This window comes from Lynx rufus, unplaced genomic scaffold, assembly GCF_022079265.1.
Source record: "Lynx rufus isolate CCGP_SWC_20201006 ecotype Redwood Valley unplaced genomic scaffold, mLynRuf1.p SCAF_39, whole genome shotgun sequence".
Lineage (NCBI taxonomy): Eukaryota > Metazoa > Chordata > Mammalia > Carnivora > Felidae > Lynx > Lynx rufus.
This window is the reverse complement of record NW_025814855.1, coordinates 2,544,557-2,571,733: the sequence shown is the minus strand read 5'-3', so window position 1 is coordinate 2,571,733 and position 27,177 is coordinate 2,544,557. Positions and strand designations below refer to the sequence as shown.

Genomic DNA, 27,177 nt, shown 5'->3' with positions numbered 1-27,177 from the left:
CGGCCATCCAGGACCTTGGTTTTGAGCCCCTCGCCCTCCAGATGAGGACACGAGGCCCAGGGGACCTCAGGGGGCGTGGGAAGCATGCGCTGCCCTAGGCCAGCGGAACACCAGGTGCCGGATTCCGGGCTCAGGCTGGAAATCTCACTCCTTTGCTAGTAAGCTCCTCCTTCCCCGGAGGTCAAAGGAACAAGGAGCCTGGCCTTGGCCGGTCAGCCAGGCTGAAAATACCCCTCGGTGGGTCCCCTCCTCCCACAATCCCAAGACTCTGGCTGCAGGTACCAACCAGGAAACCAGAATCGGCATCAGGGGGACCCGGTCCTGAGGAACGACCTACTAGTGGGCCTCACCTCACAGGATGCTGCGTGACTCCACGGGACCGTGTCGGTCAGGCACATCGCGTGGTGCCGAGGGCGGGAAGCACCCCAAAACTACCGTCAATATCCTTGTCCTCTTCCCCCAGCCCCTCCGCTGGCCCCGTCACCTGGAGCCCTGTAGGGGAGACAACTACCCAGCAAAGTCCCTCTCCCTCCTCCACCATATAGTTTTGTCACTGGGAAGTAGTGGCCTGACCAAGGACATCTCCAGCCTCCTCTGCAGGGAAATGTGACCCCGTGACTGCTCCCCTCCAACACACACACACACACACACACACACACACACACACTAACTGGGATGTGAGCAGGGGGGAGACATGTGTCATTTCCAGGCCAGGTTATCCAACAAGCTGGATGCAGGGAGGGGCTTCAGGGGCCGGTGGAGGAACCACAGACAGGAGCAGGGGGCTTCCTTTGCCCCTGTCCTCTGTCCCGTGTGAGGACCCACTTTGTGTTAACCCACCGGAAGGGACCAGGGGATTCGTTTTAAAAGCAGCAGTAAGCAGGCCCTACTCTGAACCAGCCCCAGACCCTCCCAGGCCGGCCAGGCGACCTTCTGTCCGGAAGGCCCACAGCCCAGTGCAGGTGACCCGGTCAGGTCACTCTTCAGGCCTGGGAGGGAACCAGCTGCTCAGCCATCTGCTGCTGTCCCCCCTGTGACTGCTGGGCAGCGACCTCCCCCCTCCCTACCAACTCAAGAACCAGGCAGAGCAAAGACAATCAGATAGTGCGATTTATTGCCCCCGCACCCCTCCTTCAGCCCCGTCCAGGCCCGGGAATAGACGGGACCCCATTCTCTGAGGGCTACCCTGGGAACAGGGGCTAGTCCTGCTCCAGCGCTCCTCCACGACCCCAAACCCAGGAAGGGGAGGAGGGACGAGGGCCAAGAAAAACAGGACCCGCGGGGAAGAAGAGAAAAAAACAACGGGAGGGGGGAGTCAGGGGGCGGGCGCGATCAAACGAAAACTCTAAAGGGAAAAGGGCCCTCTCTCCCTTCCCTCCCCAGGCTCCCCTGCACGGGAGGGGCCCGGCTGCTCTCCACCCCTCGCGAGCGCCCCAGGCGGCGGGGGAAGAGGAAGAGGGGCCAGGGGCCGCTCTCTCTCGGTCTCCGGTCTCCAGTTCTCCGCACGGTCTGTCCCGGACTCACCGAGAAGAGAACCGGGAGGGCGGGCCAGGCCGGGGGCAGAGTGCAGGGCGGGGGCGCCCGTTGCACCGCGCCGACCGCGGGGCGGCGCAGGGGAGCGAGACGAGGAGGCCACCGCCCCCCCCCCCCCCCCCCGCCGCCTCTGTCCATGTCTCCGCCTCCTCCGGGTCCTGCTCCGGCCGTCGTCCCCGCCAAGCCCGAGGGGCCCTGCCCCCCCCCCCGGGCCTCCGCCCCTACCGGCCCTCCCCGCCGCGGCACTCGCTGCAGCGCCCCCCCGCCGCCTCGTGGTCGTCGTCGTCGTCGTCGTCCCCGCCCGCCCGGTAGTAGCTCTGTCCGCAGCGGCTGCAGACGGACGGCGCGCCCACGGCGTGCACCTTCTTGTGTCTCCGCAGCGCCGCGCCCTGCACGAAGCCCTCGCCGCACTCCACGCAGATGTGCGCGGGCTCCTCGCCCCCCGCCGCCCCGAGCCCGTCCCCGTGCTGGGCGCGCTGGTGGGCCAGGAGCCCCGCCCCGTGCCCGAAGCCCTTCCCGCACTCCACGCACACGTACGGCTTGGGGGCCGGGGCGCGCCGCGAGCGGGGCCCCGGCGCCTTGGCCCCCGCGCTCGCCATGGCGGCGGCCGCCGCGGCCCCCTCGCCGGGCGCGCCCACCACGATGATGCCCTCGCCGTCGCCCACCGGGATGGCGATCTCGCCGTCCGCCGCCGCCGCCTCCTCGGGCGCCTTGGCCCGGCGCACGCTGGCCGCCAGCACCTTGGCCGCCACGCCGGGCCCCGACAGCTCCGGGTGCAGCCGCAGGTGGCGCGCCAGGCTCTTGGGCTGGCTGAAGCCGCGGCCGCAGCGCGGGCACACGAAGGGCTTGAGGCCGCTGTGCGAGCGCCGGTGCTTGGCCAGGCTCTTGCTCTGCGTGAAGCTACGGCCGCAGTCGGGGCAGGCGTAGGGCTTCTCGCCCGTGTGGATGCGCTGGTGCTGCATGAGGTTGGAGCTCCAGCTGAAGCGCTTGCCGCACTCGGAGCAGGCGTACGGCTTCTCGCCCGTGTGGATGCGCCGGTGCTGCACCAGGTGCGAGCTCTGCGAGAAGGTCTTGCCGCAGTCGGCGCAGGCGTTGGGCCGCTCGCCCGTGTGCGTGCGCTGGTGCCTCGTCAGCTTGGACCAGTGGCTGAAGCTCTTGCCGCACTCGTTGCAGATGTAGGGGGCCGGGGGCCGCGGCCGGGGCGGGGGGCCGGCGGGGGGCGCCGACTGGGGCGGGGACAGCTTGGTGGGGGGCCAGCTGGGGACGTCGTCATCATCCATGATGAGGATGTCCACTAGAAGGCAAGAGGGGAGGAGAGTCAGGGAAGTCACGGCTGGGGGTTGGGGGCGGGGGGAGGGGCTGTCCAGGAGCCAGAGCCTGGGGCTTCCACCGGGCCTGGCCTCGGGACCCCCTGTGATCGCAGAGGGCGGCTAGGCCCGGTCAGCGCAAAGCCCTGCCCACAGACCCGGCTGAGCAGACGCTCTCGGTCTCCGTTCCCTTACCCGCCCTGTTTTCCTCGAGCATCGCTCAGTCCCTAGCATTTTACTGAACATTCATGGCTTTACTGAACACTCAAGACTTCCCTCCCAGCTGCTTCCCCCACACCCAGAACAATGCCTGGGACACGGCAGGGACTCCAGAAATGTCTGGAAACAAACAGCGTCAACATGAAGGAACATGAGTGGAAGTCCAGGAAATGACCCTGAAACCCCAAGCACCAGGCTGGGGCAGGGAGGCCCCAGAGTGAGGGCGCTCGGACCGCAGCCCAGAAGCAAAGGCAGGCCTGGGGGAGAGGGTGTTACACCTGGGCTCTAGGAAGACTGTCCCGGTGCGGGTGAGGAAACAGGAAGGAGGAACTGGTCTGGTTAATGGTATCACAGGGACCACAGGCCAGCACGGGAGTCCCGCTGCCCTGGAGTGTGACCCCACATACCAGAGCCTCTGTTACAGAGCCCTCACACTGGTCCCTGTCTGCCCCGCACAAACAATAAAGAAGTGTGGGGCCCTGAGCCATCTCCCACGGTAAGGGAGCTGCGCCCCCACCCCCCCCCCCCACAACTGGCTCAGCTCAGAGAAGGCCCCTGTGCACCTGCGACCAGGACCGTTGCTCTCCCCGGCCAGCAGGGCCTCAGCCCGGGACCCCGCATGTGCCGCCCGGATCAGCACGACCTCCACGGGTGCGCCCGCGGGCTCCCTTCAAACACTGCTCTCCCCGCTCCTTCCCTCACCGGACCACATGCTCCAGCCCAGGGCAGACCGGTCCTGCATCCAACAACCGGGCACGGGCCGGGCCCACAGGCTCGCACACCAACCCGTGGGAACACTGGCAAACACACAAAGAAGCAAGAGGACGCACAGAGGCTGGCGCTAGGTACTTAACCAGCCTCAGTGAGATTAGGTCCTGTGAGCAGGGTGCTATGAATCGGGTCTTTACAGCACAGAACCCGAGGCACCACGCAGACCAATCAAAACCTGGAAGAGGCAGAGCCGCCCCGCGCCCCTGCACCGCACACTAAGGTAGTGCTCCTCCAAGGGGGGGCCCCCCCGACAGTGGCATCAGAACCAGCAGGGAAGGCAGGGTCTCGCTCAGCTGCCCCGGGCCTGGCGTTTCAGCAGCTCTAGGGCAGGGGGCTCAGCACCGCGTGACCCTGGCTCTGAAGACCCACCACTCCACGGCAGGGAGCCTGGGATCTGGCCTGTACCGGATACGGAATCATCTGGAGCAAAAAAGTGCAGGTAGGAAGTCGGGAGGGGTGGGGCTTCCGAAGAACAGGGTGGAGCCCGTTTTGGTGTCAACATCAACCAACAAATGGAGTTACTAGCACGTCCGGTGGAGACACACAGAGACACAGGGACAGAGACAGAGAGAGATAGGGAGGGAGGGAGGGAGAGAGAGGGGGGAGGGGGAGGAAGGGAGAGAGAGAGGGAGGGAAAGAAAGACAGAACAAAATCGGACGTGCGAGGGGCACCTGGGTGGCTCAGTCGGTTAAGTGTTTGACTCTTGATTTCGGCTCAGGTCACAATCTCATGGTTTATGAGACGGAGCCGCACATCGGGCTCTGTGCTGACAGTGGGGAACCTGCTTGGGACTCCCTCTCTCTGCCCCTCCCCTGCTCATGAGTGCACAGGTGCTCTCTCTCTCTCTCTCTCTCTCTCTCAAAATAAATAAACTTTAAAAAAAAGACGTTTTGCTTTTTAAGTTGTGGAGAACGTTTAACAGTACGCTGTGTTCACTAAATCTTCAGCTACGAAGGGTGTTTACACAGCCACCACGCACATTCTGAGTACAGCCGAGGCTTGTGAAACGCTGGTCCCCAGGTCGAGGGCTCGTCCTCACCCCAGAGCAGTGTGGTCGCATGAGTGCGGGCCAGAGACCTGGGCACCTGGTCCAGAGTGGGACGAGATCCAGGAGGACGGGCTGTGGCCTCCAGCTGATGGGGCGGCTGGGTTTTGTGACATGCCTCAGCTCAGGCTGAGTGAATTTTCTGCCTGTGTCCAGCTGCCCACACACACCACTGCTTTTTCAAGCAGGTGTTAAAGAAATTGCTAAGGGGGGAGGGTTTTCATCACTCTGGGAGGCAGGTTCTTTTCCAACCTGCGGGTTCCTGGCCCTCTGAGGACCTCTGGATGCTGGTGTTTGCTTTCCGAGAACCGGCTGGCTCTGGGCTCGGAGGTGGTGGTGAAGGGCCAGCCTGGGGGTCAGGCAGGAAGTGAGCAGCTGCCCTCTGACCCCCCTCCTCACTAGGGGCTTTTCTCTGAGAGGATTCAAGGAACTGCTGGAAATAGAGGAGTGTAGTGACCAGTAGAAAGAGCTCACTCCACAAAAATAGCAGAAGTAACTGCCCTTCAGGGGAGGGGAGGGGAGGGGAGAAGAAGGGAAGGGAGGGGAGAAGAGGGGAGGGGGAGGGGTGGGGAGGGGAGGGGAGGAGAGGGGTCTCCTGGCACCAGCACTCACAGCAAACATTGTCTCGACCTGGCCCAGCTCAGGGCCTCAAGCGGACCACCCTCTGGGGCTGAAGCTGGTGGTTTAATTCAACGACGTTAGCCCTGCTGTTGTAAAACACACAGCCAGGGACTCCGAGGACCCCAGAATGGAATGCGGAGCTGAACACAGAAATACGGACAGACAAGTGCCCAGGTCAGGCAAGACACAGGGCCTGGCCACCCACAGGGAAGCCCCTCCCGCACTCACCCCTCCCACCATGTGCCCCTGCATTTCTCGGTGGCTCTGTTGCCCACGTGCATCCCCGGAAGCTGCAGTGTGGCCCTGTCCCATTACTTTTTAAAAAATTTTTTTTTAATGTTTACTTATTTTTGAGAGAGAGATCATGAGCCGGGGAGGGGCAGAGAGAGAGAGGGAGACACAGAATCGGAAGCAGGCTCCAGGCTCTGAGCCGTCCGCAGAGCCCCACACGGGGCTTGAACTCACGGATGGCGACATCATGACCTGAGCTGAAGTCGGACACTCAACCGACTGAGCCACCCAGGCGTCCCTGTGGTCCGTTACTTTTCAGTTCGGAGTGTCTGAGAGTCTCTCTCAATCCAGACTCCCCTGTGTCTTGCTTTTGCTCACAGAGCGCGGGCTGCGTGCGGTTCAGCAGGTGACTGACTCCGTCCCCAGACCTGCTGTCCGAAGACCCTGCCCCTGCCTCAAAGGTACACGATGTCTGTCCGCCATGCCTGTCTGTCCGTGCCATCGGCGTCCGCAGTGCCTGTCTGTGCGGTCAGCAGCCACTGGCGCTCAACACTCAGGTGGCCCGACTCACTGAGTGTGCAGAACAGAGCTCCCTTTCTCAACGTCGCCATGAACTCCTGGATGTAAACGCATATGGTGGGTCTCACTCCACTGCCGTCATTACAGCTAGCGGACCTCCCAGTGTCCCGTCCACAGCAAGCTGCGGGGGCTCCACACCCCCAGACGGGGCGCAGGGGGTCTTCTGGCGGCTTCCCTGCGACCCAGCCTGAGAAGTTCCAGGCTCATCGACGTGTCCCACCGGACGTGAAACACGCTGTTTCTCCAGGAGGCCCTGGGCTCTTTTGGCGGAAAATACTTCAAGACCACAATCAGGAGAGGATCACTGTTTGTTTTCTCTCCTTACAATAAAATTCCTCCGAGTTCACACTGACACTTCCCAGACAAATCCGGACCTACAGGTTTTTCTAGAGTCTTCTCTGTGATCTCTGCATCTCCCCTCTTCAAAGGGGAAGGAGAGAATCTGAATGCCCCAGAGTTACTTACTTGCTGACCCCACGTTAGTTTCGAGATAACCACCGAGGAGCAAGTAGCTGCCTCAGTGCGGGCCAGAGACCTGGACGCCAGGCCCAGAATCGGAGAGAGATCCCACCATTGCCAATTACGATTCCTGAAAACACAAACGAAGAGTGGCTTTGGGTGCGCAACTCCTGTTCACAGCCGGTCCTCTGCCAGCCACCTGTGCGGTCCCGACCTACCCTACCTCCCGGGGTCTCATGAAGCCCAGCGGGCTCACTGCCTGTCTGTCCTCGCCAGTGTCTGTCCGAGCCTCACTTGCTAAGACTCCTCAGGAGGGCCCACAATGCGGTGGACAGAGCCACCCAGGCGCCTCCAACTCGTGGGTCAGTTTTTTGTTTTTTAATGTTTATTTATTTTTGAGTGAGTGTGTGAATGGGAGAGGGGCAAAGAGGGAGACACAGAACCCAAAGCAGGGTCCAGGCTCTGAGCTGTTAGCACAGAGCCTGATGCAGGGGCTCCAACTCAGGAACCCCGAGATCATGACCTGAGCCAAAGTCAGATGTTTAACCAACTGAGCCCCCCCAGGCGCCCCCGTCAGTTTTGAGAAGACCCTTGGCTCCCTCTGCCTTCCCCGGGAATCCTACACACGGCTCCACTTTCTTCGGCACAAAGGGCTGCTGACACACTGCCAGCACCCGCCCTCTGCCCACAGGCCCCGAGGTTTGCAGCCAGTGACCCGAACAGAACGGGGCCTGCTCTCCTGACGCGACACTCTCAGATCTGTGATTTGCTCTTTCAACACCTAAGTTTTGCATTCCAGGAAGGTTCCCTATTTACTCCCTGTCTTTGCTTTGGGTTTCTGCAGGACTGCCCCCTCCAATCACTGGGGTTCTGGCTAGCTTCAGTTTTTAGTCCGTTTTAATCTTTCTTCATTTCTCTTTTATTTAAAAAAGGTATTTTTTAATGATTTACTCTTGAGAGAGACAGAGAGAGACAGAGCATGAGTGGGGTAGGGGCAGAGAGAAGGGGAGACACAGAATCCGAAGCAGGCTCCAGGCTCTGAGCTGTCAGCACAGAGCCCAACGTGGGGCTCGAACTCACAAATGATGAGATCATGACCTGAGTTGAAGTCAGACGCTTAACGACTGAGCCACCCAGGTGCCCCCCTTTTTTATCGTAAAATGTCCTTTCTCGCTGGTTATCATATGTAAGTGCTGAATCACGCTAAATTCTACTCCTGAAATCACTATTACACTATTATGTTCGCTAACTTGGATTTAAATACAATTTAAAAAATTTTAATAACAGTAATAAAGTAATAAAATAAAATGTCCCTCCTTTTTATCTCCAATTTTTCTTGGGGAATGTGTTGTTTTTATTCTGCCCTGACTTTTCTCTTTCAGGCATCACTGTGAAATCTCTCATATTGCAAACTCACTGCTGGGCTGTGCACCCCTGCTTCTGAGTGTTCTGACTTTGCCCTCTGACCCTATCTGGGGAGGTGTTATCTGCCCATGTTCCCTTTTATTCTAATAGCTTTTCGGGGTGGGGGCGGGGTGGGGGCAAGGTTCCGGGTAGTGTTTTGGCTTCTAACGTCCTCGCTTCATGGCTGAGAGTCTGTGCCACGCTCTCCCAGGATTCCTGGCTCTGCGGCCACCCCTGTTTTCATCTGTGGTCAAGAACAGTTCCCACTCAGTTTTGGGTCCCCTCCTGGAAGGTTCCACCCCGCGTGGGTCCTGCCCTGGCAGGGCATTCGACCTGGTGGGCACCAGAGCCCATGCGTGGGCCCCAGGCCACTCCAGCCCCTCAGACCTTCCTGCGGCCCCGAGCTCCCTGCTCCCAGTCTGGACAGAACACCTCCAATCTCAGGTGCTGGCCTCAGTGGGACCCCCAAGCCTTCCAGTGAACCCGAGGGCTATTTGGGGCTCTTCCTCCCTTTCTTCCCTCCAGCACAATGCTACCAGCGCACAGGCCCGGGGCAGTTGGTTTGTCCCCATCCAACCGTATTTGGGGGCTCACGGGGGCACCTTCACACTAAGGTGTGTGTCATCAGCATGGCCTGGGGCATGTGGCTTTTTATGTGTGGGTCTGGGGGGAGTCCAGGGCTGCCATCGTGCTGGGCTCAGAAGCAGCATTTGAGGGCAGCTCTATGGAATGACTCCAGGGCGCGGCAGAGGGAGGTCAGAACCCATCCTCCGGCAGGTGACTTCTGGATGCCAGCTGACATCTTTCCTGTTGGGAGGGCGCCCTCCTCAGAATCACGAGGTCTTTTCTATTCACATACCCATTTTTCTGGATTACTCTGTAGCTAAAGCCCAGATAGGCCTGGACGGCTCTTCCCCCCCTGCCACTGCCTGACCCCACACCTCTGGCCAACTCCACCCTGGACGGCCAGTTTGGGGCCATCAGGAGGCGCCCTTCTCCTGGGCACTCCTGGGAACCATCAAATTGCCTGGAGGTGGCCCAGCCTCCCCGCCCAGCACTGTTTCTGGCATCCCAGCCTCCCAGGGCGGCCGGTGGCCGGACAAGCCCGGGACACGCAGAAGTGCTTCTAAGACACCAGCCTCTGTTGACAACGGCACCAGCTAAGCCTGCACACCATTCCCCAAAACATCCCAACACGGGGAAAACAGAAATTCCTGCGGTTTCACAGATGGTTGGGGCAAGTGCACCCCAGGGAAAGGAAACGCGACCCCCTGGCTCTTTTCTCTCGTGTGTGCGGAGCTGCCTGACAAGCACCGCCCGGGTGACCGGCCGCCTGCCCTGGGAGCAGCGGGCTTCAAACTGGGTCACGGCCTGGCAGCAGGGGCCAGCTCGGCGTGGAGAGGATGGCGGCATCCCGCCCGAAATAGAGCAGCAGGGGAAACGAACAGCCTGGGTGCCGCCAGCAGTAGGACTCATCCGAGACTTTTACCTCAACGCTCAGCACACACACACACACACACACACACACACACACACAGAGGGGCTGGGGGCGAGTGTGCAGGCGTGTGAGAGGTGGGGCGGGAACGCTCAAACTTGTGGGGACAGAGAGCTGGAACGTCCTGCAGACACCATGGGCTGGAGCCCAAGCCCACCTCCTGGTCCGCCCCTTGAGGCCCCACCACCCAACGCGTGGCCTGAACGAGCCTCAGGCCCACGACCTATAGCTCCTGAGGGGCTGGCGGCCTCCAGGGAAGTACAAGGCACCCCTGCTCCCACAGCAGCCCAGACAGCTTCCCCATCACTCCTGAGCACCAGAAAAGGCCCTTCCCCCTGGTGTGACCCTGCTGGGTGCTGCCCACGGTCAGTCCTGTCTTCCTCGCCAGAAAATCCCCAGCACAGGGCTGAGCTGGGACAAGCCAGGCATGGTGACCCTGAAGCCACCCCCTACGTCACGCGTCCCCGACTGGGCCAACCAGACCCAAACGGGGTTGACGGGGAGAGAGGCCTGGGCGGCCCTCTCTGCATCTGCCGTGCCCCTCCCGTCCTTCACTTCGGGCGGGTGCCTGGGCGGACCTGAGAGCTGAGGCTCCACTCGGGAGCGTGGGGGCGGCCGGGACAGCACGCAGAAGGCCACCCAGGGCCAGGACGCGGCGGCTCGCGGAGGAATCACGGAGAAGTGGCTGAGCTAACCACCCCCGAAAGCACCCTGCTTGCAGCCTGCCATCCCAGACCACGCGTCCTTCCCGTCCAAGCCACCAGGACGGTTCCCTGTGGTTCCGCCTCCAGCTGTGCACGGGGACCCCTCCAGCCGCTGGAAGACAGCCCCAGGCTACAGACGGTGTCCCGGGTGACCCCGGCAGGTGAGCGGAGCAGGGCGTGGGGGTCACTGCAGGTTACCTCAAGGAGCTGCCGCTGGCAGCCGGGGACAAGGGTGGCCACAGGACTGCGTGGAGCTCAGTCAGCTGGGGGGAGCGGGGAGACTCCGGGGTGCAGTCCCAGCCTCCACGGCCAGGGATGCCTGGGGCCACGTGGCTGCGACTCAGGGCCGCGACAGCACTTCCCAGTCTTCATCTTCCGGCCCTGGGACGGGACAACAGGCCCACCCCACCTGCCTTCTCCCGGCTCCAGCTCGCTCTCGGGGGCCGGCAGACACCAGCCCCTCTCACTCACCGCTCACCAGGCCCCGTTCCTCTCCACTCTCCACGGAGCCCAGCCTGCCTGTGCACACGTGTCCTCCCCACCCCGAAGGCCCAACATCCCTCTCGGGCAGGCCCAGGGAATCACACCAGCAGAGCCACCACAGCGGCAGCCAGCCGGGGCCTCGGGGCCTCGGGACATCAGGGCAGGAGTCCGGCACAGTAACGGTACCACGGGAGGCTCTGTGCACAGGGAGGCAGGAACCTGGCGGGCCCACAACGACGGGATGCCCAGCAGCTCGGTGTCCACAACAGTGGGACGCCCAGCAGTGCCCAGCAGCTTGGAAGCATCCGGGCACGGGGCTCACTAGCTGAGCTGAGCGGAGGGAGGGTCACAATGTGGTGACACCACAGTGGGGGATGGGGAGCACAGGCTCAGGGCAGCCGGCTGGACAAGGGGGATGAGACAACCCACCTGTACACTTTCAAGGTTTTATAAGGAGAATAAGTTAACGGAGGAATCATAAAACTAAAACTAACTTACTCAAAGGCAGACGTACACTCTGGAGAAAACGGGGTGTTTGGACAGGGACTGGGTGTTTCATTAGGTGGGGTCAGCACTGTGTCCTTGTTGTTTTGGTCGTGCTCTTATAGAGCCTGCACCTCTGGGAACTTGCAGGTGTAATGATACAACGTCTAGAATTTTCTGTAACTGCTCCAGGGGGAGAAGAGGGCACAAGTGGGGACATAAGAGTGGTGAAGGGTCTCGGATCGCCAGAGTTCAGAAGAAATGAACAGTCGTTACACCACTCATGTTTCAAATTTCCACAACAAAACAGGCTTTTAAGTTAATTTTAAGAGGGCTAGAAGGTTGGGGCACCTGGTGGCTCCGTCTGTTGAGTGTCTGATTCTCGATCTCAGCTCAGGTCATGACCTCACGGTTCGTGAATTCGAGCCCTGTGTCAGGCTCCGTGCTGCCAGCACGGAGCCTGCTTGGGATTCTCTCCCTCCCTCTCTGCCCCTCCCCTGCTTGTGCTCTCTTACTCTCTCTCTCTCAAAATAAATAAACTTTAAAAAAAAAAAGGGAGGGGGGGCTAGAAGGGCAAGAACACAGGTCAGGAGAAGGAGGGGGAGCAGGCCCGGGGGCGCACCAGGGAAGGACAGGCGTGGGTCCTCCCGGTGGGGGCAGCTGGGTCAGAGTAAGCACGGAGCCCCCGTGACTCGGTTTCCTGCTCCGTACCCAAGGCTGCTGGGGCCCTCCCAGCAAGGAGCTGCTCTTCCTTCTCCTCCAGACGATCTTAGAACAAAGAAGCGGGAGCGGCCCGGGGCTTTGTAATAACATCTACCCCCACGTGTGGTCCGGGCCCTCATAACCCTTTTCTTGGCAACTATGGTACACTGGCACAAGGGGGTGAACTCAGTGCCTGTTTTGAAAATAAAGTTTTATTGGCACGTGGTCACATTCATTCACTTCCAGATGGTCCGGCTGCTTTCCTGCTGCAAGGGCAGGGCACAGGGTCAGAAAACCAGAAGTATCCCCCCTCTGGCCCTTTACGGTAAAAGCCATTTGCCAACTCGGTGCCGGCCCCGGCCGAAAACACTTCATCAGCAGCACGAGAAGAACGTCCGTGCTTTATTTCCCGGCTGCCCTACAGGAAAGCCCCCGGCAAGCAAACCCCAGGCCCCACGAGCTCAAAAAGGAGTTTTATTCAACCCAAATAATGCTTTATTAAATAAAACAAGGTACCAGTATTTAAAAAGTGAAACATTTCCCATAAAAACCCAGATACCCAGCTTTCCCCAAAAACCCAGCAGACAGCCGCCCCTGTAGTCCTGTCAGCTCAGGTCACAGTCCCACCCCAACCCTGTCACACCCGCCCCCTGGTCTACAGTCTCTTGCTTGGGAGAAGCACAGGGCAGCGTGGCCAGGCCGCTGGGGGGCGAGGGGGCTGGGCCATGAGGGCAGGAGGAGGGACGGACAGCAGCAGCCCCCAAGGGCTCCCAGAGCCACAGGAGGAGAGGTGCAGGGGGCCGGGGTCCAGGAAGGGGGCAGGATCGGCCAAGAACCGCCCAAGGCCACCTCACCTGGGTTCTCATGACTGGCCATCTGCTGGTCCTCGGAATCCAGCGGCCCCGGAGACCAGGCCTCTTCCCGAAGCTCCATGTCTGGGTCCCTGTCAGGAGAGGATGAGACGGAAGGACAGAGTTCACAGGATGCCAGGCGCCGCATTGGCTCCAATCCGCGCTCAAGCACGGCCCCGGCAGACAGAAGGCGTGTGGCAGCAGGTACCTGAGGGACCCTGCATGGGGGACCAGCCCAAGGCCACACCCGATCTGGGGAGGAGCGGCTGCCAGCCAGGCTCGTGTCCCAGAACCGCCAGGGCGAGACACCGCCTCCCGCCTGGGCCTCCACGGCCGCCCCACACGTAATCGCCACCTTGGACCTGCCGGGGACCCAGGAGCGAGGAAGCCCTCCATCCACGACGCCCCGCCAGTCACAGGGTTGAAGGGCTGGCATGCCGGGCCCACGCCCAACGTCACGGGGAAGCAGACCGACGCAGGCACCCAGGTCACCCACGGGGTCACGTTCTGTGGTCTCAAACGTGCATGAACTAAGACAGAGTCCACATCAGGGTCCTGGGGGAGGTAGCTGAGTCCCCAGGATACCTGCACTCAGAGGGGCAGCCAGACAGCCCCCAACGCCCTCCCAACCCCTTACCTCCTTACTGGCCCCAAGGGCCAAGGCCTGGCTCCTGGGGCAGACAGCCCCCCACCTCTTCCTGCCCCCTCCGGCCTCCATGGTGCACTGAGCAGAGCTGGGCAGGCGTCTACTACCCTGTGTCTTAGACTCGGGCAGGGTGGGAGACCTAGGCGGCACCCGGCCCCAGGCGTTCGGCCCCTCGGGACCCGCTCCCTGGTGTGGCCTCACTCCCTGGCAGGAAGCCTGCAGCGGGCAGGACCTCTGACAGGAGGCTGTAGCAGGCCAGGAGCAATCGACTGGACCTCAAGGGCTCCTCTGCACCGTCAGGCCCTCGGGCCCCAAACCAAGGGAGCTGCTGCCTTAAGGTGAGCGCACGCAGCTCTGAGAAAACCGCCCCGGGGTCCTTCGCCTGCCACAGGACCTCACAGGGCAGCCCCTGCTGCCCAGCATCTGGGAACGGCAGCCATCGGCCCCCCCGCACCACACACCTCCTCGCAACCTGCCCGATCCGTTTCTCTCGAATCGCCCACCGACAAGGGGCTCACCACCACCCAGGCACCAAAGGAACCAACCGTTCCAAACCCGTTCCGCCCCACAGTGGCCTCTACTGACATCTGAGAGGAAGCCAGGCAACCGGCCGTCCCGCTAACAGACACACGCAGACACGTCTCCTGGGTCTGGGCCCTGTTCTACGTGGTACGGACACCATTAACTCTGAGCAGGCAGCACCGCTGCCCCACCATCAGGTGAGGAAACTGAGGCAGGAGCGGCAGCGATCCGAAGGCACACGGCACGCAGAGAACTGCAAACACGCAGTCCAGGTCCGAGCGAACAGGACAGCCTGGCCCGGCCGGCCCCACCCCGCAGGGCCTGCGAAGCGGCAGGAAGACAGATGCTGCTGTCCCCCCACGCCTCCCAAGAGCTTCCCGCCCCCCAGCCCCGGCTCCACATCACCCTGCACGGACACGCTCTGAACGACCACCATCCCATCGCAGCAGAGGGGAGATCACCAGGGAGCAGGGACAAGATGCCAACAGTGTGGCCACAGAGCCCCTGGCCCCAACCGCTCTGCCTTCCTGACACCCAACCAGTCATCACAAGGACCCGTAAGAGCACAGGACGTAACCAAAGACCAAGGCAGGGGGCAGGCGAAGGACACCGACGAAGGGATGGAAAGCAGCTGACTCGGAGGCGCTGGGGGGAGGCAGTGAGGAGCCCCTGGTCGGAGCCCCCAGCCCAGGCCTTCTCATGGCCACCGTGCCACCAACCATGACAGGGAGCCGCCATGAAGTGGGGCCAGGTCAGGAGACCGTGCCCTGTGCAGGCTCTCACCCCCACGCGTGGTCACAGCGCCCACTGTGACCCAGAGGCACCTGCCTCACTGATCAGAGGCTCCCCCTCCACACAGGGCACTTATGGGACTAACCAGAAGACAAGGCGGGAGAGCCAGCAATTCTGCAGGGGCCGGCATGTGCTCGGTGGCACAGTCCCTTCCTGCCTACCTGTCCCTGCCACCCCCACCCCATGGGCACGGGGTGGTGAACAGGCCACAGCCCAGCCTCACAGGAGGTCCCTGCCAGTGATGAACAAGCAGGTGAGTGAGACAGTGAAGTTCATGGAGGGGAGGGGAGGGGAGGAGAGGGGAGGGGAGAGACAGGCAGCTGCACCAAGGCATCAGAAGAGGATCTCGCAGGTGGAGGGGCCGCAGGAGAAGCATGGACTGGGAGGGATGCTGGTGGCAGGAACAGCAGGTACAAAGGCCCCAAGGCTGGAGATGCAGGGCTGGGAGGATGCTCTTGCAGAGCCCAGAAGGCCAAACGGAGGACTGAGCTCTTTGAATCGTGGTGATCCCTTTGAGCTGGGCACCGTCACAACACTGGGGCTCACTGATGTAGGGGCGCCAGGTCCTGGAGGTCCCTTGCAGCAACGGAAGGAGCACCGATGGTGGGCAGCCAGGACTCACTCGGCACGCACAGTGCCACGTGCAGTGCCACAGGGTCTCCCAAGGTCCAGGAGGGTGTGGAGATGAGGGAGGGAGGCCCCCCGAGCAATGTTCCACCCTGTCTGCCTGAGCCATCACCTCCCCAGAGGCCTCCCAGCCCCCAATCTGCCCCACCCTGGGACCCACGAGGTGCCCGACACCCACAACAGCGCCAGGTGCCGATGGGGGCTGAGGATAGGCGCGTGGCACACGCCTGAATGGGCGTGAACAGAACAGAGGCTGCAGGAACAAATGCCCTGCAACTGTGTCCCCCTTGCCCACCCACCCGCTCACACCCCACAGGGAGGACGGACTGCACCCCAGAGCCCAGTGAGCCCCAGCCAAGAGCGGGTGCCACACACGGTTCGGATGAAACCAGACTGGCATAGTCCGGCCACTCGGCTGTGGAGCCGCAAATGCTCTGACCCTGACCAGATAACCGCCTTCTCCAGAAACTAACTAGAGGGGAAAACCCGAACCTGGAAAAACGCTGCTTGCAGGGGAACAAGAGTTCATCACAGCCAGATTTCGAGCAGGGAAAAACTGGAAAGAAGCCATCAGCGCCGGTGGGAGAGCTTAAGAAAATCCCACAGAGGGCTGCCTGGGCAGTCAGTGAAACGTCCAACTTCAGCTCAGGTCACAATCTCACGGTCTGTGGGTTTGAGCCCCGCGTCGGACTCTGCACGGACACCTCAGAGCCTAGAGCCTGCTTCGGATTCTGTGTCTCCCTCTCTCTGCCCTTTCCCTGCTTGCGCTCTGTCTCTCTCTCTCAAACATAAACATTAAAAACAAACTTTTTTTAAGAAAAAGTAAATCCCACAGATGTCACAGCCTCACAGACGACGGTCCTGATGCCCCCTGATGATAGCAGACAAGTGACTTTAACTTTTTTCTTTTTGTTTATCTTCGTTTTCTCTATTTTTTCTTCTTACGTTAACGGGTAATTACTTCTGTAACAGGGGAAAGACTAAAAATTGATTCCTTTCTGGGACAGCCGTCGCGTATGGCAATGGGAAACTCGCTGGGTGTTGAGGGGGCAAAGTGGACGCAGCCGGATGGCCCTCGGGTCACACAGGGTAACCGCGAACCCACAAAAACCCTCATGCTCGGCTGGCGGGCGTGCAGGACGGGGCGGCCGCCGTGGACAACAGTCTGGCGGCTCCTCACGTGGTAAACAGACTTACCTTGTGACCGGCGACTCCGCTCCTAGGCACACACCCACGAGACATAAAGCACGTGTCCACACGCAGACCAGCCCACGAACACTCACGGCAGTGCCCTTCGCAGCATAAACACCAGAGGAAGAAACCAGCCACAAAGGATGTGGACAGCAGATTGCATCTATGCGGACGGCCAGGACAGACAGGAGCGGCTGCCAGGGGCTTGGGGGTGGAGACAGAGAGGGACCGCTAACGGGCTTTTTACGGAATGAGAAAACTCTGGAATCACACCATGGTGACGGTTGCGCAACGTTTTATGAATATATTAGAAGCCGCTAAACTGTCCGCGTTAAAGGGTGAATTTCACCACATGTAAGTTACACCTCAATTAAAAACAAAGACTTGGGGCTCCTGCCTGGGGGGCTCAGTCGGTTGAGCATCCAAGTCTCAACTGGCTCAGGTCATGATCTCACGGTTCACGAATTCCAGCTCCACATCAGGCTCCTCGCCCACTAGCAGGGCAGAGCCTGCTTGGGATCCTCTCTCTCTGTCTCTGCCCTTTATGTTCTCTAGTGCTCCCTTTCTCTCAAAAAATAAAAAAAACAAGACAGACTTCAAAAAACGTAAGGGCCCCCTGATAACAAGGCCACAAATGCTAAAAGTGAGGCAAGAAGGGAGCATCTCTACTTGCTAAATGAAACATTGCCCCATTCATGAACCGCTTAACAAAGCCAATTGTGTCCTCAAGAAAAGCGAGGTAAGCCACAGGGAAGAGCCGGTAAGTGCCCACAGGGTTGTGGCTGGCGGGGTTGGGGTGAAGGAGGTGGGCCCGGACAGCCGGCTTGGCTCCCTCCTCTGTGCACGGAAACTTGTTTGCCAAGTGGGCATGCTGTGCTTCCCCTGAATTAATGTGTAAGTCGCTGACAGCAGGGACTTCCCGGCCCCGGGCCTCCACCGCAGGCCAGCTTCCTGCAGCAAGAAGGCCTCGGCCTTCGCTCCGTCCCCTTCCTGCCCCCGTCCTGCCCCGCCCCCCAGGGAACCTTTGGGCTCTGGGGCACCTGGGCCGGGCGGCGGGGACAGGAACCCCTTCTCGCTGTGCCGGACAGCGAGGTGTCAGCGGCTGCCCCACGGCCCAGTGAAGTTCCCGGGCAGCCAGCAGATGGTCACCCAGAGCCAGGAGCCTGGTGCCCACACGGAGGCAGTGAGGGAGCCAGTGCAGCGACACATGGGGCTCCCTGTGAACAGAGCAGAGGCAGGGCTCCATCAGGGCCACCACCAGGGCCATCTACCCCAAATAGGCCACTTTGCTTCCTGGAAGCAGGAAATGAAACCCGCACAGCAAAGTGCCCTCCCTGGACCAGGAGGAAAGACCATCCTTCCCTCCAGACGCCAGAGAAGGAAGTGTGGATAAACGGACCTCCTAACGTACCCTTCTGTCCTCCAGTCCCCTCCAGGGGGACCCTTCTGTCCTCCAGGGGCTGCAGCACCTTGGCCTCCGAACTTCTCTGGGTGTTCACTTCTCTCGCTTGGGCTCCCGTGTTTGTGGAAACACAATCCGCGTGCTTTTCTCCCATTGATGTGTTTTAGCCACAGCAGGAAACCCTAAGAGGGCAGGGGAAACTCTTACCTCCCCCACAGACCACTGGAAAAGGCCTCTTTGTGGGACAGACCGGACTGAGAGGGAGTCATAGTCACGGTCCGCCCGCCCATCAGCTACCCCCTGCTACCAATGGGTTTCACCTGAGTGTTTTAATGGTCACCCTTTAAAATATATCTAAGTAGCGGGGCGCCTGGGTGGCGCAGTCGGTTAAGCGTCCGACTTCAGCCAGGTCACGATCTCGCGGTCCGTGGGTTCGAGCCCCGCGTCGGGCTCTGGGCTGACCGCTCAGAGCCTGGAGCCTGTTTCCGATTCTGTGTCTCCCTCTCTCTCTGCCCCTCCCCCGTTCATGCTCTGTCTCTCTCTGTCCCAAAAAGAAATAAAAAACGTTGAAAAAAAAATTATAAAAAAAAAAAATATATCTAAGTAGCTACGCCACATCCTCGATCATGCCCCTTGGCCTGTAAACCCCAAAATATTTACCTTCTGGCCCATTACAGAAAATGTGTGCCAACCCTGATATAAAGCGACGAGGGCCACCCAGACTCCCTGGCCAGGCCTGGAGGTGCTCTGCCTCCTGTGGGAAGCAGAGAGGGCCAGAGGAGTGTGCCTGAGGGGCCTCAGCAGGGAGGCCAGTCGGAAGGAGGCCCTGAGCTCGGGCACTGTCCTGAAACCCCAGTAATTTTCTCTGCATCTGTGTTTGGCACATCAATTGTGACAGGACAAGGAAGTGTGCACCAGGCACTTGGAGCCGGGCCACGCCCTGTGCCTGAGAAACCCGGGCAGAGAGGGTCTGGGCTCCCGTGGGCATCTCCACGTGGAGGGAGCTCAACGGCAAATACCAAGTGAAATCACCCTGACAGATCACGAGACCCCAGAAGAAAGGAAAAAGCTTTTTTCCTGCTTTTTGCACAAGCAAGGGGCTCACCTCTTCATTTTGCAGAGTCCCAAAAATTATGGAGCCTGCCCTGGGGGCAGCAGATGAAGCATTAGGGGCAATGAGGCCCGAGCGCATACAGGTCACACAGGCCCTGGCCAGGAGTCTTCACGTTAATCCCAACACAGCAGGAAACCATGTTTTCACAGAGGATTTGCAGAGGCCTTGGAAAGACAAGGATGCATCTTCTGGGGCACCTGGGAGGCTCAGTCTGTTGAGCGCCGACTCTTGGTTTCAGCTCAGGTCATGATTTCACAGCTCGTGGGTTCGAGCCCCGAGTCGGGCTCTCTGCTGACAGCACAGAGCCTGCCTGGGATTCTCTCTCTCCCCCCCTTTCTGTGCCCCTCCCCCAGCTTGTGTGTGCTCACTCATGCTCTCAAAAAACGACGCACCTTCTTGTTCTGACTTTTGAGGGGTCAGGAGGTTTCCCGCTGGACCTGCCAGTCAGGGGTGAGCCAGGAGCAGGGCACACTCCCGGGTTACACCACCTCCCAGGGGATTTAAGCAAACTACGGGGTGAGGCCACGGCCCACAGTGGTGCTACCCTGGCCTGGAAGCTGGGCCCTGCCGGCCACTGCCCAGCACTGTGATCCTCCCTGCGATGACCAGCAGGTGCCCCAGGGGTGAGCACACGAGGCAGGGAGGAGCCAGGGGTCCTTGTGAAGAGTTAGGAAGGGTGTTCACTACACGTGCCCAGGCCCTTCCTCTCCCATCCACTATCCACTCACTCACTCACTCATTCACTCGCTCATTCGCTTGCTCACTCACTCATTCACTCATTCACTCGCTCACTCATTCACTTGCTCATTCACTTGCTCACTCACTCATTCACTCATTCACTCGCTCACTCACTCATTCACTCGCTCATTCACTCGCTCACTCACTCATTCACTCGCTCACTCACTCATTCACTTGCTCGCTCATTCATTCATTCACTCACTCACTCATTTGCTCACTCACTCACTCACTTACCCACTCACTCACTCAAGGAGCTGCTGAGCCCTCCAGTCAGACCCTGGGGGCCTGTGGCTTACGGGTCCTACACCCAGGATCTCAGAGGCGTGGGGGAAGGGCTGCAGCCCCCGACCCACCTCCCACTTGCTGTGAAGGAAGCCAGATTCTGCACTGTGACACCTTTGGAGACCCGCCTACCCCCCATGCTCCCTCCCAGCCCCCCAGTTTCTCCCCACAGCTTCTGTGTGACCTCGCCCATTCCTGAAGATGAAGAACGGGCCTCCCCCAGCCCGCCGGAGCCGGGCCCTTGAGCGATCCAATTAGCACAGGGGCAGACAGGGCCCAGCCGCTATGAAGCTCAGACAAATTATTGTTATTATTGTTGTTATGAGATCCCGCCCACCTGCTCTGGATGCCAGCCCACCAATTAGCCCCTCTCTTTCTTCTGCTGCCAATCTCACTGCCTCCCCTCCCCCGCGCCAAGCAGCTCCAAACCACCCCTTCTGAACCCGTGCCTGGCAGGGCCCTTCCCTCCAGGACACCCCCCTGCCTGCCTTCCTCCCTCACCTCCCAGCCCTCCCCTCTCCTCCCATCTCTTCCTCCCTCAGAGCTGGGCTGTGACTTCCACCTCCTGCCTTACCTCCCACCCACTCCCAACCACTCCCCCAGCCTCTGGGTCACCAAATCCAAGGGCTATTTAACCCCTGTGCTGGCAGCGAGCACACGTTCCCCTCCCCTCACAGGGCTCCGTGGCCCAGCCACCTAGGACACAGTCCTCCCGCCTCCTCCTTCCCACCCCGTCCACCCTCCCCCTGCCTCCCCATGCCCACTCCCTCCCAACACCCCTTCAAAGTCTGCTCCCCACACCAACCCACTCATCTTTCTAAGTCACTCAACTCAAACTGCCCAACTGAAGATGAGCAAAGTGCTAGAACAGACGTCTTCTAAAGGGCTGAGGAGAACGTAACAAGACTCTCAGCCTCATTCACCATCACAACAGGGTCCCACGGTGTCAGAACACAGGTGACAGAAAGCAGAAGACATCAAGAGCTGGCGAGGAGGAGCACACCCTGGAACCCGCACAGGCTGCTGGCTGGGCTGGGAAATGGGGCAGCGGCTCTGAAGGGACTGGCGGCCCCGGAAGGTAAAGCACAGAACCACCACGGGATCGTGTCACGCCGGCTTTGACTAGACACCCAACAGAGACAGGAACAGGTCCGCACTAAGTGTGCACACGTGCGGTCACAGAGGCATAAACCACGACGCCCAGACACGGAGACAAGCCAACTGCCCATCGACAGACAAACTGATACACAAACTGTGGTTCGATCACACGACAGAACGCTATCCTGTCACATGCCGCGTCACGGATGAACCCAGAAAACCTCACGCTGCGTGAAGAGGCCACACATGGAGAGCCCGTTCACGTGAAATACCCAGAACAGCAAATGCAGAGACGGGACGTGGATTAGGGATTCCAGGGGACGGGGGGCAGAGAAGGGGAGTGGGTGCAGCCTCTTTCTGGGATGACGATGACATTCCGGGGCAATGGGCGTACCTATCTGTGAGCACATCACCCACCACCGAATTGTGCACTGTAAGCGGGGGGACCCGTGTGGAACAGGACTCACGCCACTGCCCGGCCTCGACTACCCTGCTGCATGTGCCCACTGCGCTTCACCCAGCCCCTCGATCCCACCCCCACCTCCCGCCCATGGCCTGTCCTCCACACACCTGGCACCTTCTCACCTTTCCAGGGTCCACTCATGTGTCACCGCCCAGGCCGCCTAGGCCCCGCCCCGGTTCCCCTGGCTGGGCACCACCACCTGGAACCGTGTCTTGTGCACAGAGCTCACTGACGGCAAGCAGTCTCGTGCGCACGTCCCTCGCTCAGCAGGGGCCACTCGGACCCCAGGCCCCTTTTCGGCCAGGATGGTGATGCCCACAAACCCCTCCACTCTCCTCACCAGCTCCTACCCACTTCCCTTTTCTGTGGGCAGCTTCACCCCTCACTCCAAGCCTGAAAATCCACGCGCTCCCTCCTCTGCCCCCACCTGGATCACCTCCGACCCCCACAGCTGGGCCTGTCAGGCTCTCCCCTCTGGTTTGAACACTGAGGGATAGTCTGCAGCACCATGGGAAGCGCAAGCCCTTTTCCCTGGGGACAGGGAGCTAGCTCTCTGTCAACCTCTCCCGTCCCATTCCTTCCACAACGATTGGTCTGCTCAGACTCTTTCCACCTTACCTGGGTCGGCTGAGTAGACCCTACTTCCCCAGAATGTAACCCGCACCCCATCCGGGTTGTCCAGTGCTCTCAGAAAGAGCTGAGCAAAGCAGTCCGTTTCGATCCTGCTCCTCTGTCCCCTCCCCACCCCCACCCCCACCCGCTGTCTTCCCCTTTTCCTGGACTGCCTCCCAGGGAGTCTATCTCATGGCTTGGTCGCTTCCGTCCACCTCCCGTCTAGACTGGCCACCATCCTCAGGGGCACCACGCACCCCTGCCTCCAATCCTTCGTGGCCCACCCAGGGTGCAGCCCACCCCAGGGGCCCTGGCAGGAGGCACACTCCAGAGGCCCGAGTCACCACTCCCCGCCCGCTACGTCCCAGAGAGAAAAGTTTCTAGAATTCCCAGAACCTCCCTGTGCTGTTATGGCGGCAGGCGGGTGGGGAGTGTGGAGGCCACCTGCCACCATCTGGGAATGCTCAGCATTCAGATCTACAGAGATGTCTGTGAACACTCCTGATTCTTAAATCTTGGCCAGTAACTAAGCATTGCTTACACAAACAAAAATATTCTCCAGGACAGGAAAAAAAAAAAAAAAAACGCAAGCACACCTACAGACCGCCTGTGTGTCACTGGTCAATCAGACCAGTGGGCCAGACCCCCATTCTCTAGTGGGCCTGTTTGTCCACATTCTACCTGCAGACGGGCTGCCGGGGCCCAGCAAAAGTAGCACCTCCCCCGGGAAGCCTTCCCAGACTTCTCTCTTCCCTTAGCTCAACTGTCCTCTTTTCAAATAATAGTAACAGATCCCACTCACCAAGCACAACTACATCTCAGACCTGGGTGCAGGGTGCTGTGGGTTCATAATCCTAATCCCCACAACCCCAGGCGGAAGAGAGGACAGGCTCTCTGGGCAGGCTGCCAGAGTCAGAATCGGCCCCACCACCCCCCAGCCATGTGACCTTGGACAAGGTGCTTCAGCCTGTGAGCCTCCTCACCCTCGTGAGTCCTGCATCAAGATCAAAGCAGAGCTCTTCGCGAGCGACGAGCTCAACAGGGAGCCAGATGCCCAGTACGTGCCTTGTGACCCCTGAGAGGACTGTTCAAACTGGGGTTCAGACAACTTCGGTGGCTGGCCGGTCATCACAAAACCGTGAAGTCGAGGAGCACAGACTCCAGCCGGGTCGGCCAGCCTCCAAGGCCGTTTCTTTTCTCCGCGCTCTTAGGACGCCAGCCCCGGCTTCCTTAACTTCCCCGGGTGGTCTCGCAGGGCAGCACAGGGCCCTGGTCCACCCACCCAGGCTCGGCGTGGCTGGCTGCTCGGCAGTCGTGAGGCGACAGCTCTCTGTGCTACTACAACAAAGCCGCCGACACCATGAGCGTCAGAGTCACACCTGAAATGCGAGGCTGGGTCTCAGAGTACCCTGAACCAGCCAGTGACCCTGCAGATAGCTTCGTGACAACGCACCCGTGGCAGAGGGAGAGCAGAGTCCCCAACCCTAGGACTGATACCTAAGAGGCCTTCGTGACAGCCTGGATCTCCCCAGACCCCAGGCGGCGGCATGATGGTGAAGGGCCGGGTCCCGGACTCTCGCACACACTGGTGATCCTATGCAGCTGTGGGGCCTGGGGCTCGGTCCCCCACCCCTCAACTGGGGGCAGTCACCCCCATCCCAGGGCCTCTCAGAGCTCAGAACAGCGAGTACTAAGCGCAGGACCAGACGCCCACCAGGCGCTCAGAAAGCCAAGTGCCAGCAAATTTAGTCTGTCTCCACCAAGAGGGCAGGGCCATAGCTGACTCCCAAGGCCCCAGCTCCCAGCACACACAAGGCCTTGGGCAGCATGGAGGACAACCAAAGGAGCTCACCGTCCTCCTCCCCGGAGTCCCAGGGTCCTCTTGGCCAATCCCTCCCTGTCCTTCAAGACTCGGACACACCACCTTCCCCAGGACATGCTTCTAGAGTTCCTGGGAGCTGTTCTGGGAAATTCCCCCAGTCCTTTGCTGCTTCTGTGTGTGTCTCCCCAACAGGTCTCCAAGCTGCTGCAGGACAGGAACTGCCAGTGCCACCCGGCTCTGACTCTGGGCCAGGGGAGCCTCTTCTCCCACCCCACAGCAGAGCACTGCACCCGTGGGCCCAGCACACAGCCCAGTTGTCCAAAGAATGCTAGGCTGTGCTATCTTAGGGGAAAGGAGGAAACGGAGCATGAAAAAGGGAAGTGACAGATCCAAGGTCACCAGGATGGAAGAGACAGGAGACAAGGCCGGGCCTAGGAAGGCCTGGCCCCGGAGCCGTTCCCACATAGTTTATGGTCACTTCTCTGAGGTTTGTTCTCACTTTAAACGGAAAGCATTAAGAGCTTCCCTACCAAGATCAATACTATTATTAACATTCCATTTCACCTGGACAGAAATTGAGATGTTAACACTCGTCTGTGCTGTAAAATCACAAAGTATGAGGTGTGGAGCTGGGATGTGAACGCAGGTCTGTCTGACCCCAGAGTTCTTAATTAATTGGTCACAGTGCTCCTCATGGGCCAGGCAGGGTGACAAGCCCTAGCCCTGCTCCAGCTCCTCAGCTCGGCTGGGGTGGGGGTGGGGGTGGGGATAGATCTGGAAAGCTTCCAGGGAAAAAACTAAGACATGAGATAACACAAGTCGGAATCCGATCTGAGTGGCGTCAGGGCTGAGGCAGAAGGCCGGAGGGCCAGAGGGGACTACAGCAAAGGCAGGCAGGTGAATGCCAGCTGCATTTAGCCAAAGAGGCTTACAGCCTTACAGAGGAGATAAGCCAGGATCAATGGCAACCGTGCGTCCCCAGAGCAGAAGCCAGCTCTGACTCCCAACTGGATCCTCGGCATTGCCCAACGCGGGGCCTGGCACCAGGAAACCACACACCGAGTCACTCCCGTCCTGAAAGCCCCCGGGACTGGGCTGTGCAGGGATGCCAGCCCTGGGCTCCCACAGCCCTCCCCACCTCCCGATAAGGGATCTGGGTGGGGACTCTGCCCTCCTGCTCCAGGACCTTGCTCATCTCTCTGCCCTGGTGCCCAGTACGGGGCCGGCCCTGGAGGAGCCTGTGGGTCACTTGTCCATCGGGTGATGCCGCCATCCTGGGCTGGCCTGACCCCACGGGGCCAGTGGCACGTATCTCCAGGAACCGGGGTGTCCCCCCCTTGAGACCCGGACAGGGTCTGGGGTATAAAACAGCACAGCTAGATGCCCGGGAGGCCTCGTGGTCGGCTTCGGGCCGGGCCACCGTCCGCCCCTGTCCCGCGGGCCACGCGGTGCCTGACCTTGGCCCAGTCACTTCCCCTGCGGCGCACGCGCTTCCTGCCCGCCGCCCGCGCCGGAGCGAATGAATGAGCCTCCCGCCGGGCGAATGCCCTAATCACCGGCCGGATCAAAGGCCGCACGCAGCCGGCCCAGGGCAGCAGCGGAACCCGGGCTTCTCTGAAAAGGGGAAGGAGGTGGGGTGACAAGCCGGGGACCCAGACGCGCCCCCCGGGCCGCCGTTTCCGGTCAGGCCAGCCCAGCCCGCGCGTCCCCTTCCCCCACCGGGGCCTCAACTTCCCCCGGGAATCGCCACCACTTCCGGCCACGACCTGCCGGAGAAGCTGCGGCGGCCCCACCCCCGAGCCCCCAGCCCGAGCCCCTGCGCTGCGCAGGCGCGCTCCCTCCCCGGCGCGGCCCCGGCGCGGCGCCGCGCACGCGCGCTCCCCGCGGCTCCGCCTGGCGCGCCCTCGCCCGCCCGCGTCACCGGCCGCGCGCCCACTCACGCCCCCCCAGCACGCGCACGCGCACTCTCCCGCCCAGTCGCGCTCGCCCGCCCGCCTCCCCGCCCGCCCCCCGCCCGCAGCCCGGCTCCCGAGGCGCGCGCCCACCCGGCCCTGGGTTCACGCCCCCCGCCCCCGCGCCCTCCCCTCACCTCCTCGGTCCCGGGGCCGCCGCGCCGCACTCCTCCTCTCTGCTCCCTCGCGGATGGTGGCAGCGGCGGCAGCGGCGACTCAGACCCTGGGGTCAGGGGGACGGGCGCCCAGGCCGGAAGTGACCTTCCTGGCCGCTTCCGCCCGCGCTGCTCCCCCTCCCCTTCCCACTCCCCCTCCAGCCTCCACCCCGTCCTCGCCGCTCTAGGAAGGCGAGCCCGGCGACCCCCTAGCCGCCGCCCCCCAAGCTCTATGGTACGGAGCGGACGCCCCTGGGAGCCACTTCCGGACACGTCTAGGACACGGGTCCTCCGTCCCCGCTCTATGGCGCCGCGCGCCGAGGGGCTTCGGGCCCCGCCCCCTTCCAGGACAGGAGGCGCGGGCCCGGCCCGTTAGGCGGAGACTTCCGGGTGCTCGGGAGGTACCCCCCCCAACCCGGCTCCCGGCGCTCGCGCCTGCGCGGTCGGCGCCCCGCGCCAGCCTGGGGCGGAAAGGTGTGGGAGAGAGTGGCGGCTAGGGCCGTTCGTGCCACCCCAGGTCCTCCTGTCGTCTCTATCATCGTAACCCCTTCCGTGCCGGGGCTCGAGGCGGTGGCAGCGTCCGCTTGTGGAGGCAGCTCCGGGGCACAGCCCTGACGAGCCCTGCCCGGTGTCCGCGACTGAGCCTAGTTAGGGTCCCGGAGCGAATCTCTAGGGTGGGGCTGGCGGCGGGGGAACCTGCTGCCCCCAAGGCAAGACCCACCAGTGCCCTCGTTTAGTGCACCTGCCACCTGCCAAGCCGGGCGACCAGCCAGCCCCTTTCTTCCCTGGGTCCCTGCCCTCTGGTGGGAGAGGGGAATGCTGGTCTCAGGTTTCACCTGAAGCCAACCCTGGAGCTGAGAGGGCTCACCGCCC

The 27,177-nt window shown here is 61.1% G+C and overlaps 1 protein-coding gene across 4 annotated transcripts; it reads right to left on the bottom strand.

Moving 5' to 3' along the window:
- Positions 1 to 1,660: 1,660 nt before the first annotated feature.
- Positions 1,661 to 26,442, bottom strand: ZNF787 (zinc finger protein 787). Of its 4 annotated transcripts, none has more exons than XM_047094325.1 (4): positions 26,287 to 26,442; positions 18,078 to 18,250; positions 12,892 to 12,980; positions 1,661 to 2,827 (listed from the first exon to the last, which is right to left on the bottom strand). In XM_047094325.1, exons 3-4 carry the CDS (start codon positions 12,968 to 12,970, stop codon positions 1,755 to 1,757), a joined length of 1,152 nt encoding a protein of 383 aa, XP_046950281.1. In that variant the 5' UTR covers positions 12,971 to 12,980; positions 18,078 to 18,250; positions 26,287 to 26,442; the 3' UTR covers positions 1,661 to 1,754. The 4 variants fall into 4 exon arrangements, with proteins under 4 accessions (XP_046950281.1, XP_046950279.1, XP_046950282.1 ...); XM_047094323.1 differs by lacking the exon at positions 26,287 to 26,442 and adding an exon at positions 19,174 to 19,441; XM_047094326.1 differs by lacking the exon at positions 18,078 to 18,250 and having other exon boundaries at positions 26,287 to 26,373.
- Positions 26,443 to 27,177: the final 735 nt, after the last annotated feature.

What these genes read in the sequence shown, in the direction of transcription:
- ZNF787 (XM_047094323.1), bottom strand. Translation starts at nt 19,260, where the DNA reads ATGCGCTCGGGCCTCATTGCCCCTAATGCTTCATCTGCTGCCCCCAGG. An exon ending in GGACTCTGCAAAATGAAGAG is followed by an intron (nt 18,251 to 19,173) that starts GTGAGCCCCTTG and finishes CTGCCCTCTTAG; the next exon opens with GGTTTCCTGCTGTGGCTAAA. An exon ending in GGGGACTGGAGGACAGAAGG is followed by an intron (nt 12,981 to 18,077) that starts GTACGTTAGGAG and finishes CTCTCCTGACAG; the next exon opens with GGACCCAGACATGGAGCTTC.